General features: G+C 50.1%; 4 protein-coding genes and 1 pseudogene across 4 annotated transcripts; 2 read left to right on the forward strand and 3 right to left on the reverse strand.

The window, feature by feature from the left end:
* Window positions 1–399: 399 nt before the first annotated feature.
* On the reverse strand, window positions 400–1165 carry LOC120508274 (annotated as a pseudogene).
* A 3458-nt stretch (window positions 1166–4623) lies between these two features.
* LOC120508273 (feather keratin Cos1-1/Cos1-3/Cos2-1-like) lies at window positions 4624–4941 on the forward strand. Its single transcript, XM_039721698.1, has one exon. It carries the CDS (start codon window positions 4645–4647, stop codon window positions 4939–4941), a length of 297 nt encoding a protein of 98 aa, XP_039577632.1. The 5' UTR covers window positions 4624–4644.
* A 2501-nt stretch (window positions 4942–7442) lies between these two features.
* LOC120508275 (feather keratin 1-like) lies at window positions 7443–8242 on the reverse strand. Its single transcript, XM_039721701.1, has 2 exons — window positions 8176–8242; window positions 7443–7798 (listed from the first exon to the last, which is right to left on the reverse strand). The coding sequence occupies exons 1-2, from the start codon at window positions 8240–8242 to the stop codon at window positions 7443–7445; spliced, it is 423 nt and encodes a 140-aa protein (XP_039577635.1).
* Window positions 8243–10755: 2513 nt separating this feature from the next.
* On the forward strand, window positions 10756–11836 carry LOC120508272 (feather keratin 1-like). The gene is made up of 2 exons (XM_039721697.1): window positions 10756–10890; window positions 11265–11836. The coding sequence occupies exons 1-2, from the start codon at window positions 10756–10758 to the stop codon at window positions 11589–11591; spliced, it is 462 nt and encodes a 153-aa protein (XP_039577631.1). The 3' UTR covers window positions 11592–11836.
* Window positions 11837–13414: 1578 nt separating this feature from the next.
* On the reverse strand, window positions 13415–13735 carry LOC120508276 (feather keratin Cos1-1/Cos1-3/Cos2-1-like). The gene has a single exon (XM_039721702.1). It carries the CDS (start codon window positions 13733–13735, stop codon window positions 13415–13417), a length of 321 nt encoding a protein of 106 aa, XP_039577636.1.
* Between the last annotated feature and the right edge of the window lie 3392 nt (window positions 13736–17127).

Consider the following 17127-nt stretch of genomic DNA (forward strand, 5'->3'; position numbering starts at 1 on the left):
TCTTTGTTTGGGAGAACTAAAAGTATTTCTGGAGTATCTGTGGTCATTGAACTGTGTAGGGTAATTGTTGCAGGTAGAGAGAGGCAGGGTAAATTAGAAAGGTGACACAATATGAATAATCAATGCTGTGTTAACATAATGAATGTGACGTTGACAACCATGGCAACACCACTTTCAACAACGCCCTCTCAGAACCACACAGCAGCACCTCTCTTGCTGGACATGTTGGGTGAGTATGTGCAGGGGAAAGGATGACACAGAGGCATGGGCTGGGATGCAGCAGAGCTTTAATGAGTCAAAAGGTGAGAAAGAAGTCACTCTGAGTGGTAGATAGAGCACTGATGCTTCTACCATCCTGGAAGTGCCTGGGTTCTTTCCCCAGGGCCAGCAGCAGCAGCTTCAGCAGGGGAGGCGCCTGATGCCACAGAGGCCACTGCCCAGGCCAGAGAGGCCAAAGCCCCCAGAGTTGATGGGCACTCCCTGAGAGCTGAGGATGCTGCCAACAGCAGCAGAGGTGGAGGATCCCACCACGGTGTTCTGTGGGAAGGAGCTGAGGATGGGGCCAGGCAGGGTCACCACCACAGGGGAGGGCTGGATGGCTACGTGGGAGTCCTGGCACTGCCTGACACAGGGCTCATTGCAGCTGTTGGCCAGCGGGGTGGGGCCACAGGGCTGGCAGGGCCGGCACGGGCTGTAGCAGGACATGGCTTGGGGCTGCAGATGCACCTGAGAGAGAGGGAAGAGAGAAGCAGAACACAGAGCTGAGTGAGGGGACTCTGTTCATCCACCATCTGGAGAAAAGAGAGAAGTGCAAAATTGCACAATGTTGTTTAGAGAGGCCCACCAGCCTCACTTCCTACTCAGCTGTAAGGAATCCTCCTAAGAATGACCAAGACCTGGGCTCCTCCACAGCTCAGGAGACAGTTCAGACAAAACCCAACCTCTTTCTATGGACAATTTCTGCCCTCTCCATCTCCCATAACAAGCAGTTCTCCATAACCTACATGGGACCACAAGGGTGGATAGGGTCAGAAAACTCAAAGGAAGAATAAAAGAAAGAGCTTCAGACTCACCTTGATGCCAAGGAGATGGAGGTGAGAGGAGTGAATGAGAGAGCAAGGAGAAGCTCCCCTTTTATACTACTCCTGCACTGCCCCAGGCCCATAGGCACTGCACAAGGACAGTAATTTTCCAACACATTCACCTCCAAAGCAAAATATCCACCCTAACGCCACACGTTGTGGTTTGATTTCCATCAAGGCTGCCATTTCATTTCCTCATTTCTGGCGTGCTTGGTCTGTGCTGCAGCTCCTTTCACGTGTGCCACGTGAGGCCGGAGCACAGCTGGGATCGGAGCGTGTCCATGCAGGCGCAGGATGTGCCCCCATGCCTGAGGGTCCCCTGCAGGCAGGGGATGTTGGCTCGGGCAGTGCCTTGCCACTCTTGGCAGCTCTGCAGGGACAGCCCCACCTCTGCCCTGCCCAAAAGAGCAGCAGAGCACCCAAAGGCTCCTCTCCTCGCAGCACGTCCTGCCTGCTGCTCTCTCCTTCCTCTCACCTCACTCCAGCGCCCACGGGACACTGCTTCTTCAGGGAAATGCTTTCCACTCCCTTCCTCTTGATGCAGATTTGCCAGGCTGAATGTTCCAGGGTTGGGGCTGGAAAGACAAAGCCCACCTGGAGCTGAATCAGGAAAGCTTGTGGTGGGAAAGAAGATCATCCACACAGGGCAACAGCAAAAGGCTGACTGGGGCAGCTTCACTGGGGACAGGAGTTACAGGAAAGGGAAAACTTCTTCAAGACTTCATTTCTGTGTCACAGGATCAACCTCCTGATATTCCTCAGAAACAGGGGTAGGGAAAAATTCCCCATGGCAGAGGAGGAGGATCAGCTGTGGGAACATTTAAACACCAATGTGTGTGATCTGGTGATGGGCACATGAGTGTTGGTGTCAAAGAAAGCAGCTCTGAGTCCCCTTTGGGAGGTGCCAGCAGTCCGGGAATGCAGCTGAGGACTGGGAGAAAGAAAACTGGCATCCTGGTTTCTAGAAGGCCATGTCTGAAATTTGGCTTGACTGCAGGTCTCCAAGGGTTCTGATAAATAGGATGAAGTGCAGCTGGCAGAGTCTGACTCTTGGTGCATCAGAGGGCCCAGACTGGGGCCAGTACTGTTTAACCCCTTTGGGCAAAGTCCTGCAAGGTTGGAGGGAGAAACTTCTGCGCCCCTACAGGCTGGGGCTGTAAGGCAGCCAAAGAGCTTTGCAGTACAGAAAGGGGGTCCTGCAGGGTCTGGGCATTTGTGGAACTGGCACATGACAACATCCAAGGCTGCATTAGGAAGGGGTTTGTTTGTGGAATGTGACCCCTCTCCTCTGCTCCGCAGTGCTGAGAAATCAGTGCCACAAAAGCAGTTGTCCAATATAAGAGAGGCACAGTCATACTGGTGCAGGTCCAGCAAAGGGCCTCAGAGCCCATGAGGTGACTGGAGCCCCTGGAACAGGAGCACTGCTTGATTGTACACCCCGGAGGAGAGGGGGCATCTGGGCACACTGCTCAGCAATGGCTAAAACAGCTGTGGGAGGAGTCCAGAACACAGAGTCAAGCTCTCCTGAGTCTTCTGCAGAGAAGGGACAAGAGGAAATTGGCACACTGGAAATAGGGAAATTCTGGGGAAACATAAGAAAAGATGTTATTAGTGCGAGGGTGATAAAGAACTCGTCTGTGGTTGACACGGGCAGGTTGAGGATTGTTTGTGCTTGTAGAAATTCAGGACTTGACCCTGAGCATCCTCCAAGAGCTGATCATGCTGTGCAAAGGGGTGGTTGGACTAGGTGATATCCAGAGGTTCCTTCCAGTCTCACGGAGTCTGTCATGGGACAAAAACAGTGATGCAGAGCTGCCTCTGAGAAGGAAGAACTGGATGTGAACACTGGAATCAAGGGCAGCCACACCACAGAGAGTGGAGAGAAAGAGCTGGTGTCAGGGAGGAAATGGGAAGCAATGTACAGCCCCCAGACATCAAAAATCTTACACTCAGTGAGGCATCTGGCAGGATGGAGGCACGTGTGAAGAGTAAAATAAGTTAGAAAAGCTGGCAGCAGCTTAGGCATGCTGTGGTCAAAGATTAAGAAAGGTCCAGGAAAAATACAAGAAACCAAGAGGAGCTCTGAGCATAGGGGATGTGCTCAGGAGGGCCCTGGGTACAAAACCAGGCCACATCAAGGAGTGCTGCACTTCCCTGCCCTGCAGACATGCAGGCAGCTGGGATGCATCCCAGAGGGCGAGGGAATGCCTTCAGTAGGCAAATTTCCAGGGAGGGACTCTCTCTACCTGTGGCGAGTCATGCTCTAATTTTGGGTTGGCTGTGTGTCAGCCTTTGGTGAAAGGCCAAGCCAGGAGGGTGTGATGTCTGCAGGTTTTGTTCCAGGGCAGGATGAGTTCCCCTCCAGCAAGGGCAGCTCCTGTTATGCAAAGAGAAAACATCTTCAATACTGGGCGGTAGCCAAGCCCAGAGCTCCAAACAGCCACACTACACACCTTGCCCTCAGCAGGACCTTACTGTCTGCCAAGGAAGGTGGAAATCAGTGTTACCATTTCCCCCCGGTCCCATGATCCCTTCCTTCCAAAAACACCCCCAGCACATCTTCTGCCTGTGCTGATGTATCCCTGCCTGGGAAATCCTTCAGTCTTTCATCTCAATACTTGAAAGGATCCTTGGATGCTTAATGATCACGTCAGGAATGAGGAAAACAAATGGTAGTGTTGATGGAAATAAAAGCACAGCCTGTGGCATTAGGGAGGATATTTTGCTTTGGAGGTGAGTCTGTAGGAAAATTACTACCCTTGTGCTGTGACTGTGGGCCTGGGGCGATGCAGGGACAATATAAGAGAGAGCTTGTCCTTACTCTCTCATCCACTCCTCTTGCCTCAGTCTGCTTGGGACCAAGGTGAGTTGGGTCACTTTTATCCTCTCCTTCCTCTTCCTCCTCCTGTTTTCCAGTGCATATCTGTCACTTGGTCCTATGCTGCATCATGGGACTACTCTGTGAGAGGTGGAATGTGAGAGAGGGTCATATGGAGGGAGGCTGGGGCTTTCCTGAAGAGTGATAGTCTGGGCAGGAATATTCTGAGATTGGTTGCTCTTGGCAGGGAACCTGTGGACTAAACATTATCACTCTACAACTTCCTGAAGGGTAGTTGTAGTCAGGTGGGGTTGGTATCTTTCTCCAAGCAGTAAATGACAGAACAAGAGGTCACAGTCTCAATCTGTATCAAGGGAAATATAGGTTAGATATTAGGAAAAAGTTTTTCATGCAAAGTGTGGTAAAGTTCTGCAATGGTCTGCCCAGGGAGGTGGTGGAGTCATCATCCTGGGATGTGTTTAAAAAAAACTGGATGTGGCACTCAGTGCCATGGTTTAGTTGAGATGTTGGGGCTGGGCTGGACTCGATCTTGAAGTTTGCTTCCAACCTGGTGATTCTCTGATTCTGTGAAATATGAGGAAAAACCTGTAGACATCCTTGTGTCTCCATCTCTTGTCACCGTCTTGGCTGGAGTCATGGTGTTGTGACAGGCTGCACTTCAAACACCTCTTACAGGCTTCTCCTCTCTGCTCTCTCTGCCAGGTGCATCTGCAGCCCCAAGCCATGTCCTGCTACAGCCCGTGCCGGCCCTGCCAGCCCTGTGGCCCCACCCCGCTGGCCAACAGCTGCAATGAGCCCTGTGTCAGGCAGTGCCAGGATTCCCATGTGGTCATTGAGCCCTCCCCTGTGGTGGTGACCCTGCCTGGGCCCATCCTCAGCTCCTTCCCACAGAACACCGTGGTGGGATCCTCCACCTCTGCTGCTGTTGGCAGCATCCTCAGCTCTCAGGGAGTGCCCATCAGCTCTGGCGGCTTTGGCCTCTCTGGCCTGGGCAGTGGCCTCTGTGGCTTCCCCTGCTGAAGCTGCTGCTGCTGGCCCTGGGGAAGGAAGCCAGGGACTCCCAGGATGGAACCGCCCTGGGCACGCAGCATCGGCTCCTTGCTTCCTGAGGGGCTGAGCAAGCCCGGCAGCCCTTGCCCAGGGACAGGGCCAGCCTGGGCTCTTGGGAAGCACAGCCCTGCCCTGCCTCTGTCCCCTGACACTCTCTCCTTTCCCTCCTGTCTCCTTGTTCCCTTGTGCTCCCTGGGGCTGTGAGCCCCACACAGCCATCCTGGGCAGCACCTGCTGGCCCTGCTCCCTCTCCGGATCCGGAAGAAGGACACTTCCTGGGGCACAGATTCCCTTCTGTCCCTCATGCTCTCTGCACTGAGACCTCCAGATGGACCAACCTTATTTCTGTGTTTTGTCTCATTAAATTTCAGTTGCATCCCAGCCCATGTGTCTGTGTCATCCTTTCCCCTGCAGGTTCTTTCTCAATATGCCTTGAGGAAAATACGTTTTTAAGAGCTGTTTTTGTGAGGGTTTGCTTGGGATGAATATGCAGTGATGGATAATAGCATTTTCTGGGTTCTACTCAAAGTTGAGTTCCATTTCACCAAATTAACCCTTCCACAGATTCTTTGCACTTGGAGCTAGAATGGTGCTGATAACACAGAAATATTTTGGGTTTTTCTGGGCAGTGCTTGCCCATCATAAACCCTGTCTCTCCACCCTCCTCTCCAATAGGTCATGAAGGTGAATGTGCTCAAGAGACTGGGAGAGGACATAGCCAGGCTGCCTGACACATGCTGACCAAAAGGATTTCAATACCATGGGACATTATGGTCAGCGAAAAATGCTGAGAGGAAGGAGGAGGAGGAGGCTGGCTGGGGAGCTTTTATTAATAGACTCATTGTCCCACCAAATTTTTTTTTGAGAAACTGACTGCTCATGACTTGAATATGGGTTGTATTCACTGGATAAAAGTTTGGCTTTATGGCCATTCTCAGAGAGTGGTGGTGAACAGAGTTAAGTCCAGTTGATGGCCAGTGACTAGTGGTGTTGCCCTAGTATTTGGGCTCAGTATTTTGTCCACTTCTGATCAGTATCTTCGTGGATGACCAGGGCCAGGGGATCAAGTGTATCCTCAGTAAGTTTGCAGATGACTCCAAGCTGGATGTCAGTGTTGATTTTGTAGAGGGTGGAAAGGTTTTATGGAGGGATCTGGACAGGCTGCATCAATGGACCTAGGCCAACTGTATGAGGTTCAAAAAGAGCAAATGCTTGGGTCACCACAGTAGCCTGCATCTCTACAGTTTTGGGGCAAAATGGCTGGAAAACTGCCTGGGGGTAAGGACATGGGTGTGCTGGTGAACAGCAGTGGAACATGAGCCCAGACTCCATCATAACTGCTGGGAGAGTCCACAGGCTGAACTTGGGATGCTTATTGGATAAGAACCACACTCTGTACACATTGAATACTTTTATCAGGGATTAAAACTTTGTTTTGTATTTCTTTGAATACATTTTTGCAGTCAGATACTATCACTGGCAATCCTTGAACCGTAATCTGTCACAATTTTATGTGATTCAGAGTATTATTCCATAAACTGTCAGTGTCAGTCCTTCACTGGTGTTTGCAGTGTCTGTTAGCAGGGAACATACTGAAATACAATGGAAAATCCACTATGGGGTCAAAAAGTTGGAAGATCTGCTGAGGAGTCTCCCTGAGGATGATGGTGTTTCCCTGACTGAGTCAGTACAGCTGCCCTCCAATCCAGCAGGATGGCTCAGTGAAGGGTCCCCCTAATTGGACAATGACAGAATGGTTGGGCAGAAGGGTCTCAGCTTTTCTGGGGCACTGACAGACAAATTAAACACTAAGGGTCCAGGAAATCTCCCTTTTTCACATGACAGCATCTCTGATGGAGCTCTAGTCACTGAACTGTGTTGAACCATTCCATCTAGTCCTAGACAGGTAGAGAAGTTTGAAAAACAGAGGATCACCCTCTAAGGATAGTCAAAGATATCCTTCGATAATGGTCTCCACACATGCATTCCCAATAATACCCCATGTCTATTTGTGAGGGCAAATACAGGGGAAATGATGACAAAAATGCAATGGCTCAAATGCAGTAGAACTTTAATGAATCAAAAGATGAAAACTAGGTAAATCTGAGTTAAAGGAGCACCAGAGGCAGATAGGAGTCATCACCAAATAAGTGGTGAAGATCTCAGAAGATGTCCATCTGCCTGCCCTACAGAGGGAGCAGGGCCAGCAGATTTTCCCCACAATGGCTGTGTGGGACTCACAGTCCCAGGGAGCACAAGGGAACAAGGAGACAGGAGGGAAAGGAGAGAGTGTCAGGGGACAGAGGCAGGGCAGGGCTGTGCTTCCCAAGAGCCCAGGCTGGCCCTGTCCCTGGGCAAGGGCTGCTGGGCTTGCTCAGCCCCTCAGGAAGCAAGGAGCCGATGCTGCGTGCCCAGGGCGGTTCCATCCTGGGAGTCCCTGGCTTCCTTCCCCAGGGCCAGCAGCAGCAGCTTCAGCAGGGGAAGCACCTGGAGCCACAGAGGCCACTGCCCAGGCCAGAGAGGCCAAAGCCCCCAGAGTTGATGGGCACTCCCTGAGAGCTGAGGATGCTGCCAACAGCAGCAGAGGTGGAGGATCCCACGGCGGTGTTCTGTGGGAAGGAGCTGAGGATGGGGCCAGGCAGGGTCACCACCACAGGTGAGGGCTGGATGGCTACGTGGGAGTCCTGGCACTGCCTGACACAGGGCTCATTGCAGCTGTTGGCCAGCGGGGTGGGGCCACAGGGCTGGCAGGGCCGGCACGGGCTGTAGCAGGACATGGCTTGGGGCTGCAGATGAACCTGAGACAGAGAGAAGAGGGAAGCAGAACAGAAACTGGATGAAGAGCAGTCTTTTCCCCCACTAAGGCTGAGATAAGTCACAAGTTGGAGAAAAGAGCTGGGAACTTTGCAGTGAGATCCACAGCTATCACATTCCTTTCTGCCCAAAAGAACCCCCTGGACAGCAACCAACCTCAAAGAGGTTCCTTTTTAGTCCATTGCCATGAGATACGTAACCAAGTTTCAGCCTCTGGTGATGACAGAACTTCCTCCCCTTCCCTCTCCCATGATAGCAGTTCCAAGAGCCCACGTAGGACTGGGGCAGGTATGAGCTGAGGTGCATTGGAGGAATATGAAGAGAAAGAGAAGCAAAGACAAGAAAAAGCTTCAACTCACCTTGTACTGAAGGAGATGGAGCTGAAGGAGTGGATGAGAGAGTGAGGGGAAGGACCTGCTTTTATACTGCTCTTGCACTGCCCCAGGCCCACAGACATTGCATGACAGCAGTAATTTTCCTAGACTTACTTCAAAAACAAAATGTTCTACCTAGTGGCACAGGTTGTGTTTGGTTTCTGTCAACCACTGCTGCCATTCCATTTCCTCATTTTCAACATTCCTGCTCTACTTTCATGTGCTGAGATGAGGCACCCAAGGATATCCTGGGTGATGCTTTGTCAGTGAAGGCAGAACGTGTTTGAAGTGTGGTGGGGTCCCATGAACGCAGGGGATGTTGGCTTGGAGTGAATGGCAATTGTATACAGCTCCCTTTGTAGCAAGAATTTTCAGCTGTCTTCCTATAATTGAGCTTTTCTCTGGGGAGAATGTTTGCCAGTTTGTCTGAGCATGCAGGACTAGGGACAACTAAAGCCTGGCTGGGTTTGAACCAGGCAAAATACATGATGGGCACAAGAAATTCTTCCAGGTAGATGAGAAGTCCAGAGGCTAACTGGAGCAGCTTCACTGAGGATGAGGAAAGGTGGAGGTACTCAAGGGATTCTTGGTTTTTACCAGCAGGAATTGCTGTCAAGAGACTGGGCTCCTTGGAAAGTCATCTGCCGGAAAGGTTTACGTGCACAAGGTCCTACTGGGGGAAGAAAAATCTCATCCCCACTACAGGCTGGAGATGATTGGCTGCCAAAGAGGTTTGCAGCAGAGGACAGGGGTTCTTGAGGGCACCATGAGACAGCCCTGGGCTCTTGTGGAAATGGCATCTGACAATATCCTGGGCTGCTCAGGAAGGGGGTGTCTTTCAGATGATGGAAGATGATCTCAGAAGTGCGGAGATAGAGGAGACAATGCCTCTCTTAGTCTTCACCTACAAGATCTCCCAGGTTGCTGCACCCCCTAAGAGTTCTGAGAAGGTGGGGGAGCCTTCCCAGCAGTGAATGAGTGTCAAAAAAAAGACTGCCTGACAAGAGTCAACCAGTGAAAGCCTGCTAATACATTCTGGGTCATGGCTTCTATAAAGTGAGTTGTTGACTATCTGGGCTACAGGGGCCCTCTAGCATTCAAGAAGAACAAACAGCAAGATCTGCACTTGGAAATTAAAAGCCTCTTCCAGCAGTATGGGCTGGAGACTGAACTATGCTACAGTCTTAGAGCCTCTCTTTTCTCTTGTGAGAGATGCCTTGGGGAGAGGCTTGGAGGGTGGAGTGGCTGCACAAGCCTCATTCTTCTGGACAAAGAGACCATGCTGTGTTGAGGAGCTCTCCTGAATGCTCTGTGGAGGGATAGAAGGGGTTGCAGAAAACATCTCCCCACTGGTTGGAACTCCTCAATGGTCCCGTGCATTGAGTATTCTCTTGGCATCTGTGCTTCAGCATACCTTGTTTACCATGCCCAAAAAGACTTGCTTGGAGGGCAACCCAGCACCCTTGGGGAAGCAGGAACTTGTCCAACTCCCTAGTAAATGAGAGATGTCAGTGCCACGCACCTCAGAACACTGAGGGAGGGGATGTGCTCATAAGGGCTCTGGGTACAAAACCAGCTGTCAAACCACATAAAGGAGTGATGCACTTCTCTGCCCTGCAGACATGGAGGCAGCTGGGGAGTGCCCCAGGAGGGCAAGGGAATGCCTTGAGTAGGCAAATTTCTAGGGGGAGACTCTCCCTACCAGTGGCAAGTCACGCTCTAATTTTGGGTTGGCTGTGTGTCAGCCTTTTTGTGTGAGGCCCAGCCAGGAGGGTGTGGTGTCTGTAGACCCATGCCCCTTGCAGGGTCACAATTGTCCTCCAGCAAGGGCAGATTCATGCATAACCCAGGAAAGGTGGTGCAAGCACTGGGCTGTACCCGAGTACACTGCTTCAGGCAGCCACAACAGCCATTGCTGACAGTGTGACCTTCTTGCCAACACTCCCACAGCTTCAGGGGCTCACAGGACAGTCAACATGTTTTTCAAAAGTTTTTCCTGCTGGTCAGGGTTTAAGCACGCAGCCAAAGCTCATGGCACTGTGAGGAGAATGGGACAAACAAGGTGCTGTGCCAAGTCCCAACACACCCCTCATGTACTGAGGAGAGACTCCACCAGAACTGTAACCATGGTCCTTAGGAAGGATGACATTTTCTTTCTTCATGCTGACTGAAGGCAGTGATATGAAACCCCCAGAGACTGCCATGAGACCGGATGACACTTCCAAGTAAATGTGTAAAGGATTGAGGGAGAAGGTTAAGTCACATCATTAGGCGCAGGTGCCTTTGTGTACCCAGGACAGACTCCTGCACTGGCGGGGGGAGAGTCAAATCTTTCTGTAATGAGGTTTGAAAGGAACATCACCAGGTTTCCCAGTTCCATGTCCTACATCTGCACAGACCCCTCCTGCACTTGAGGGTACATCTTCTGGTGACAGGGACATGATCCATCTTGGGAAATCATTTGATCTGTCATCCTGGAACTTGAAATGAGCCTGCATTGCATAATGGGCACGTCAGAAATGAGGAAATGCACTGGCAATGGTGATGGAAAACAAAACACGACCTGGGGCATTAGGTGGGATATTTTGTTTTGGAGATGAGTGTGTTGGAAAATTACTGTCCTCACACAGTGACTGTGGGCCTGGGGCAGCACAGGAGCAGTATAAAAGCAGCTCCATCTCCTCACTGTCTCATCCACTCCTCTCCTCCACACAGTCTCCTTGGGAACAAGGTAAGTCTGAAGCTCTTTATTCTTCTTTTATTCATTCTAATCATTATGCTTCCATGGGATTTTTCAGCACAAAGCTGTCTGTTCTATACATGATTCTGGAGTTACTTTCTATGGGAGATGGAAAGGTGCAAAAGAGGTGTCATGGAGACAGGCTGGAGCTCATTTAGGTGTCTCCTGTGGCGTGGGCTAGGAAAGGATCTCCCAGAGCTCAGTAGCGTTTTGCAAGTCTCTTTTGGGCTTTGGAGAACGAGAAGCCTGTGGGCTTCCCTATGATCCTTCCAGCTCTTTGTGTGAGCTCATGTCTTCTCTCTCTTGTGGTGGTGTTACAGGCTTCTACTCACTTATGCTTTTCTACCCTCTGTCCTCTCTGCCAGGTGCATCTGCAGCCCCAAGCCATGTCCTGCTACAGCCCGTGCCGGCCCTGCCAGCCCTGTGGCCCCACCCCGCTGGCCAACAGCTGCAATGAGCCCTGTGTCAGGCAGTGCCAGGACTCCCACGTAGCCATCCAGCCCTCCCCTGTGGTGGTGACCCTGCCTGGCCCCATCCTCAGCTCCTTCCCACAGAACACCGCCGTGGGATCCTCCACCTCTGCTGCTGTTGGCAGCATCCTCAGCTCTCAGGGAGTGCCCATCAACTCTGGGGGCTTTGGCCTCTCTGGCCTGGGCAGTGGCCTCTGTGGCAGGAGGTGCTTCCCCTGCTAAAGCTGCTGGCCATGATTTCAGGATGGAACCGAAGGACTCAGCAGGATGGCTCTTCACTGGGGATGGAGCATCAGCTTGTTGCTTCCTGAGGAGCTGAGCAAGCCCAGCAGCCCTTGCAGAAGGACTCTTGGGAAGCACAGCCCATCCCTGCCTCTGCCCTCTTCCCCTCTGTTGTTTCCCTCCTGTGTCCTTGTTCCCTTGTGCTCCCTGGGGCTGTGAGCCCCAAACATCCAGCCAGGGGAGGGCCTGCTGGTCCTGCTCCCTCTGTAGGGCAGGCAGATGGACTTCTCGAGAGTTCTCAGCCACAGCCATGGAGCACAATCTCTTATCTGTCCCTCGTGCTTACTGCACCATGACCATCGCTTGAAATGATCTAATTTCCCTCTCTTGACTCATTAAATTTATACTGCATTTGAACCATTGCCTCGTGTCATTTTTCCTGCAGATGCTCTCCCAAGGCAACTAGGGAAAGAAAAGTTGGTCAGTCTTTATTCTGGAAGGTGTTTGGGGATGCTCTGAAGCAACTGGTAACACAGGCTTACATCAAGTTTGCTTAGTCAGACACTGGATTACTTTCTGCTTTCTAAATCTTGCAAAACTAGCAGGATAATGACATTCCAGATGCCAAAGGGATTTTATTGCTAATGGCATCCAGGGCCAGCTTTAATCTCTGTGGATGGAAAGTTCAAATGGAGCACCACTTTTTCTCTAGTGCACCAGGATAACTTGGTCCATATCTGCCAATCCATTTCCACTTTGTTGTTAGAGGGTCCACTATCCCCAAAAACTTCATACCAGAATCCCATTACTTATGCTTAAATGCTCCATCTGTAAACAGTCCTTCCTTTTTTTTTGTGGGATAAAAGCCTCTGCAACACCAAAAAAGTTTTTTGTCACTGAAGTGTTGGAGTTAGTGGAGCCTTTGACAGTTTCTTTCAGCCCTTGGAACAGTACAGTGAGAGCAGGTCATTGTAGGCTAGTCTACAAGGAAGTGTGGTCTTGGGACGTGGGGAGATAAAATTTCCACTGCAGAATCTTTTCACCCCTTTGTCCATCCTCTGAAGAGTGGCTGCTATCAGAACGAGGTTCATTGCCTGGACATGTGTGGCTGTGGAAGTGAAATAGCAACTGCACCTGGATCTCAGCCTTCATAGAATCACCGAATACCCTGAGCTGGAAGGCACCCACAAGGATCACTGAGTCCAAATCCTGGCCTTGCACAGACACCACAGCCATCCCCCCCTGTGCCTGAGAGCATTGTCCAAATGTTCCTTGAGCTCTGGCAGCCTTGGGACTATGACCATTGCCTGGAGAGCCTGTTCAATATCTGACCACTCTCTAGGGAAAGACTCTTTTCCTGATATCCAAACTAAATCTGCTGCTGAGAAGCAGCTGACCAATGCCCACCTTTCTCTCTGGCAGCCGGGGAGATCATGGAGACAGACAAAGACCACACAGAGGCACAGGCTGGGATGCAACAAAACTTTAATTAAGAAGAAAAACAGCCCCTCTGAGTGGGCACCATAGTGCAGGGAGCACCAGGGGGATGTAAGAGACTTGGCCATGAGTCCCTTGGCCATGGTGCAGTTCACACCTTGGATGGGGCTTAGCCAGTGATCACAGCCCAGAGGAGGACATGAGAGCAGAGACAGGAAAGAACAGGAAGGAAACAGGCAAGTTAGACAAAGGCCATGGTTTCAGAGAGCCCAGGCACGGCTCTTCCCAAATGCCATGGATGCTCAGTGCCTCTAAATGACCATGTTCAGTCCATTTCCATCTTCTGGGTTCCGAGGGGTCGTTCTGTGGGGCGGTCAACAGCAGCTTTAGCAGACCCTGTTGTGGTGGTGCCTGGTGATGCAGGAGAGATCAAAGCCCCCAGAGCTGATGGGCACTCCCTGAGAGCTGAGGATGCTGCCAACAGCAGCAGAGCTGGAGGATCCCACGGCAGTGTTCTGGGAGAAGGAGCTGAGGATGGGCCCAGGCAGGGTCACCACCACAGGGGAGGGCTCGATGATGATGGTGGAGCTCTGGCACTGCCTGACACAGGGCTCATTGCAGCTGTTGGCCAGCGGGGTGGGGCCGCAGGGCTGGCTGCAGGGGTTGCAGGGCTGGTAGCAAGGGTGGCAGGGCTGGCAGCTGGACATGGCTCTGAGTCACAGTTGCACCTGGGAGAGAAGAAAGAGACAAGATGGGTATTATATTTCTTTTTCTTGAGCCTGGTCTTATAAGCTGTCAAAAGAATATATAATACACCCAAGGATAGGTCAGCTATTATTTTGGGGGCATAAAATAAGCAGGATGACTTCTGCTGCAGTGTTAGAAACAAAAAGGTTTAATGAAAGGCAAAATAACAAACAGAAAAACCCAAGCCAGGTGCAGAGGTCTGATCCTGGTTAAAACACCTCACAAATGCCCCTAGTTCCTTTGTTCTCTTTTTTTTCTACTTGATTGTTCAGGAGGAACTTTTTGGCTTCTATCCAATTAGATGCCATCAAGTTTTTGGTGAAGTCCCTGAGGTCCTATGAGGTGGCTTTTCACCTAATCATTGAGAGAAACTTCTGGGCTTCCTGTGCCTGCTGTGTCCCCTCCCTAGTTCTTGTGCCCCACTAAGCTGGGGGGGAATGTGAGAAGCAGTAGAGGCCTTGATGTGGTGAAAGCACCACTGACCAAAGAGCCCTGCTCCTCCTGAGCAGCTGTGGGCTTGTGTGGCAAAGGCGACTGAGAGAAACCTCTTGGGTGGGCAAAGCTGGAGCATCCTGGGAGAGGATATGATGAGGTGGTTTGTGTTTGTAGAGGACTATCAGAGAGAGTCCTTGGAGTGGATGAGGCCCAACAAATGCACCAAGAACTTCTGAGAGCAGCATTAAAAGGAAGAGAGACAAGAGAAGCAGTGCTGATGACCAACCTGCAAAGGCAATGGCCACTGTCGATCAGAGATTTTGGAGGGTGGGAGGAGGAGGATGTGGCACATCATCACGTTCAGTGACCCTTTAGCATCTGAGCAAGCATTCCAGGGCTTGGAGCAGCAGGGTCCTTCCTGCCCACGGGGCTGCAAACAAGCCCACGGGAGTGCCCCAAGCCAATGTCCCCAGACTGCAGGCAATGCCTCTGGCACTCAAGACTCATCTTCTGCTGACACCAATGAGCTTCTGTCCCACAAGTCCATGGGCTTCCATGATCAGCTCTAAAAAGGAGCCTTCAGGGAGAAACGTGTGTGGCCAAAGAAGGCAATGAAAATGTGGCCACACAGGAAAACAAAACAGGACCCCCCGGAACCCAGAAGATGGAAATGGACTGAGTGTGGAGATCCTGACCATTGCTTTCAGCAGCACTGAGCATCCATAACTCCACCTGCAATGGAGAAGGGATGTCTGGGCTCTCTGAAACCATGGTCTTTGTCTAAATTGCCTGTTTCTCCCACACTTCTTTCTCTCTTTTTCCTCTCTGTTGTTTTGTCCTCCTCTGTGACACTGGCTGTGATCACTGGCTAAGCCCCATCCAAGTTGTGAACTTCACCGTGGCCAAGGGACAGAGTCTCATTTGTCCCTCTGCTGTTCTGTGCACTACGGTGCCCACTCAGAGGACTTCCTTTCCCTCTTCCAACTTCCAACTCATTAAAGTTTTGTTGCATCCCAGCCTGTGCCTCTTTGTGGTCCTTCTCTCTCCCTACGTTGTCTCCAGCTGCCAGAGTGAAAGATGTTGCTCTGGGGGGATGTGGCAGGCACAGATGAGAGCCCTGGGTCTTCCTTGAGTGATGGAAGGGTGAGACACTATAGCAGGATATTCTGCTCTGTAATGTGGGCAAGCAACTTGGAGAATGCCTTATTTGCCAGGCTATCAGTAGTGGACTGAAGGGTGGCAAGGGGATCTCTCTGGCTCAGTAAACCCAGGTCAGCATCCTTACATTGCTGCAATGACAGACACAAGACTAAGAGTCAATCCCTCTATACTATAGAAGTCCAGTCCAATTTAAGACAATAGGTTCTTCTAACATTTTACATTTCCCTGCTTGGGTGTGTGTATGAACTCTCCTGCCCTGGAGTGGAAATGTCCCTTTAAGACTACTCCTTTACGTCAAGTAAAAGAGATCTGCCCATTAGCGTTGGTTTGCTGAGTTGCACCAATATCTATTTCAATAATTCTTCATTTTTGCTAGGTTTAATATAATTGCTTTAATATAATTACTTTATATAGTGCAGTATCTTATATTCTACACAGTACTAATAGTTGTAGGTTTTATACTGTGTAGTAAATTATTCTGATTAATATATTTTGTTTAATGATTTGTCATTATATATATATACATATATATGTATGTATGTATGTATCTAAAATTTTCCAGAATTAATCCTGTGGGACAAAGTTACTTAAACCACTCACAGTCTAGGGCTAGGATTGGATGCAGCCTAACCCAGATTCCTCTTTGAGGAGGAATCTAGAAAGCCAGGATGTCCTCTCTGCATCTCACAACTCAGCAGGACTTCTCTAAAAAACTGTCTGAATCTCCTTCTCCACCAGTGACAATTTGGTGCAGTTGGCAGGATGGCAAATTTTGCGAAACAGACAAAACAGAATATTTACTGAGGTACAGTATAGTCAAGAAAATGTGGGACATGGTAAGAGAAAAGGAAAAATTCGCTGCCATTTTGGTGAGAGAAGTATGTTGCCAAGAAATGAAATAAGGCATTTAGTCTTTGTTTTATTTAACTGAAGCTTTGTAAATTAAAAGTGGAACACCTAGGAGAGAAAGCTGAAAAGGAATTTATGGTAAAAAGAGACTGGCTGAAAACTTGAAGAACCAGTTGTATGACTTCTTCCAAAGAGAAAGAGAATTAAATTTGCAAACTCCTTGTCTCAGTATGGAGCTGGAGAAGAAGCAGTTTTCCAGCCTTACTAATGAAGTAGAGTGGGAGGCAGACTACATTCAATATGATCTCCCCATTCTTTATTCATTGTCATAAAAATTTGATACAGTAAAGCCAAACTCCCCACCTCACCCTAAACTCTGCCAATTTGTAAAAATTGAATTAATTTATGAGGTAGAGCCCACTGTAACAACTAAAGATAAACCTTGTGTTGTGATGCAGTTGGCTAAACTGCAAGAGCAATGTAGCAGGGATTCAAAAAGATCAAACTAGGCCAGCACCTCTGTCAGAGCACACAGTCATGTGTGCAGCAGTGGGATGGCACACAGCACTCTTATACAAGGCCATTTATGTAAGTTAGGTGCTGTGTAGGATGGCAAATATAATCCTTGTCTTTAGGTCCCAAGCAAATAACAGCCCATGAACATTCTGTCGAGCCCAGAGCACAGGATCCATTCACACAAATCCGCACCCTGGTGGAAGAGAACAGGGCTTCCATCTCATCTGTTGCAGAATGAAGGTAAGGAGAGCAAAGACTATCCAGGTTTGAAAGATGTCTGCCAAAGAAGGTGGGAGCTTCCCTTGGAATGGAAAATGTGACCCGCTTCCTTCCAAATTATTATAGATTTGAAATTACGGGGCTTTCAGGCAAATATATGGGAAAAAGAATA

The sequence above is a fragment of the Passer montanus genome, unplaced genomic scaffold (assembly GCF_014805655.1).
Source record: "Passer montanus isolate IOZ18808 unplaced genomic scaffold, ASM1480565v1 scaffold460, whole genome shotgun sequence".
Lineage (NCBI taxonomy): Eukaryota > Metazoa > Chordata > Aves > Passeriformes > Passeridae > Passer > Passer montanus.

What these genes read in the sequence shown, in the direction of transcription:
- LOC120508272 (XM_039721697.1), top strand. Translation starts at nt 10,756, where the DNA reads ATGAGTGTGTTGGAAAATTACTGTCCTCACACAGTGACTGTGGGCCTG. An exon ending in ACAGTCTCCTTGGGAACAAG is followed by an intron (nt 10,891 to 11,264) that starts GTAAGTCTGAAG and finishes CCTCTCTGCCAG; the next exon opens with GTGCATCTGCAGCCCCAAGC.
- LOC120508273 (XM_039721698.1), top strand. Translation starts at nt 4,645, where the DNA reads ATGTCCTGCTACAGCCCGTGCCGGCCCTGCCAGCCCTGTGGCCCCACC.
- LOC120508275 (XM_039721701.1), bottom strand. Translation starts at nt 8,242, where the DNA reads ATGTCTGTGGGCCTGGGGCAGTGCAAGAGCAGTATAAAAGCAGGTCCT. An exon ending in TTCCCCTCACTCTCTCATCC is followed by an intron (nt 7,799 to 8,175) that starts ACTCCTTCAGCT and finishes CATCCAGTTTCT; the next exon opens with GTTCTGCTTCCCTCTTCTCT.
- LOC120508276 (XM_039721702.1), bottom strand. Translation starts at nt 13,735, where the DNA reads ATGTCCAGCTGCCAGCCCTGCCACCCTTGCTACCAGCCCTGCAACCCC.